General features: G+C 36.5%; 1 protein-coding gene across 1 annotated transcript; it reads right to left on the reverse strand.

Moving 5' to 3' along the window:
* Positions 1-40: 40 nt before the first annotated feature.
* On the reverse strand, positions 41-1,234 carry LOC107576598 (kinesin-like protein KIF19; the record flags this gene model as incomplete). Its single annotated transcript, XM_016262746.1, has 5 exons — positions 1,214-1,234; positions 977-1,064; positions 522-658; positions 275-400; positions 41-137 (listed from the first exon to the last, which is right to left on the reverse strand). Coding segments are annotated over exons 1-5 (469 nt in total), but the record flags the coding sequence as incomplete, so codon positions are not given.
* Between the last annotated feature and the right edge of the window lie 23 nt (positions 1,235-1,257).

Consider the following 1,257-nt stretch of genomic DNA (forward strand, 5'->3'; position numbering starts at 1 on the left):
TGTGTGTGTGTGTGTGTGTGTGTGTGTGTGTGTTCTAGACTTGCTTGAAGTATAGCATGAGAGCGAGATGATGTCTTGTTAGCAGCTGTTGACTCCTGAGTCCTCTGTTTATTCCCTTTGGTCAAAAGAGCCATTATCTAAAATCACAGGCAAACACCAGGTTCAGAAAAACATCATCCTTTATTGGAGACACTAAGGAGAAAACAGGCAAACTGTAGGAAATGAATGGGCAGCAAAAGTAAATGGTAGTGTATGGTAGGCTATTAAAAAGTACCTCCTTAGCATTACATGTAGAGAATTCTGTGATGCCGGCAATACGTATTTCGCCTTTAGCATCCTCACGCAGCTCAAGGTATCCAGAAGATGGATTTAACAGATCTCTGATCATCTCATTATAAATCTGCAAAGACGTTCATTAGTGTTTAGTGCATTCAGGACACACTCCATTTGTAAAGTCCCAAAAGGACAGTACCAAATTTGATGTAATATTTTTTAATACAGTATCTAACAATAAGACTGACCTCTATATATGACATATAAACACTGCAATCCAAGTCCTCAGTGCTGTCTTCAATGGCCCTGAAGAGATCATTGAGTGTTCGGATGTAAATGCCAGGCTCAGAATCTAATCCTAACATAGTGTATGTCTTTCCAGCTCCTAAAAAATTAAATGAAGAAATGAAGCAGAAAATGTGAACACAGATATATTGGTTAGTTTACTTTCTCTACCTAATTAAATGCTTAATTTTAGAGGGTTGTCTTGTCTGATCTGAGGTCATAAGCGGTAATTTGCAGACCCAATCAATGGTAAGGCGAAGTGTCGTGATCAATTTAAAATGAGCATTTTCATATTTTTTTTATCCCATTAGGTTCAACATTGTTTTGTTTTAGAAGAATTTTCATTTAGGATAATCGGAATGAACAGCATGTGAATTTCTATCCAAACACTAAACAGAAAACTTCACATCAACATTACCTGTGGGTCCATATGCAAAGACTGTGGCATTATAACCAGCAATCACACCATCAATAAGATTTTTTGTTGTTGCCACATAAACATCCTCCTGAAATAAAGAAAAAGTAAATAACATGGGAGGTCTGGAACTGTGGTCATGCTGAAACTTTCAAAACCTTAAATGACAGTTAACACCAAAAATAATCTTAAGACTGATGACTCTCTTTCAAGAAACTGCACCTAAAATTCTCAGTGAACATGAAGGACGAAGTATCCCATGACCTATAAAAATACAAAAAAAA

This window comes from Sinocyclocheilus grahami, unplaced genomic scaffold, assembly GCF_001515645.1.
Source record: "Sinocyclocheilus grahami isolate Dianchi unplaced genomic scaffold, SAMN03320097.WGS_v1.1 scaffold4002.1, whole genome shotgun sequence".
In the NCBI taxonomy this organism is placed as follows: domain Eukaryota; kingdom Metazoa; phylum Chordata; class Actinopteri; order Cypriniformes; family Cyprinidae; genus Sinocyclocheilus; species Sinocyclocheilus grahami.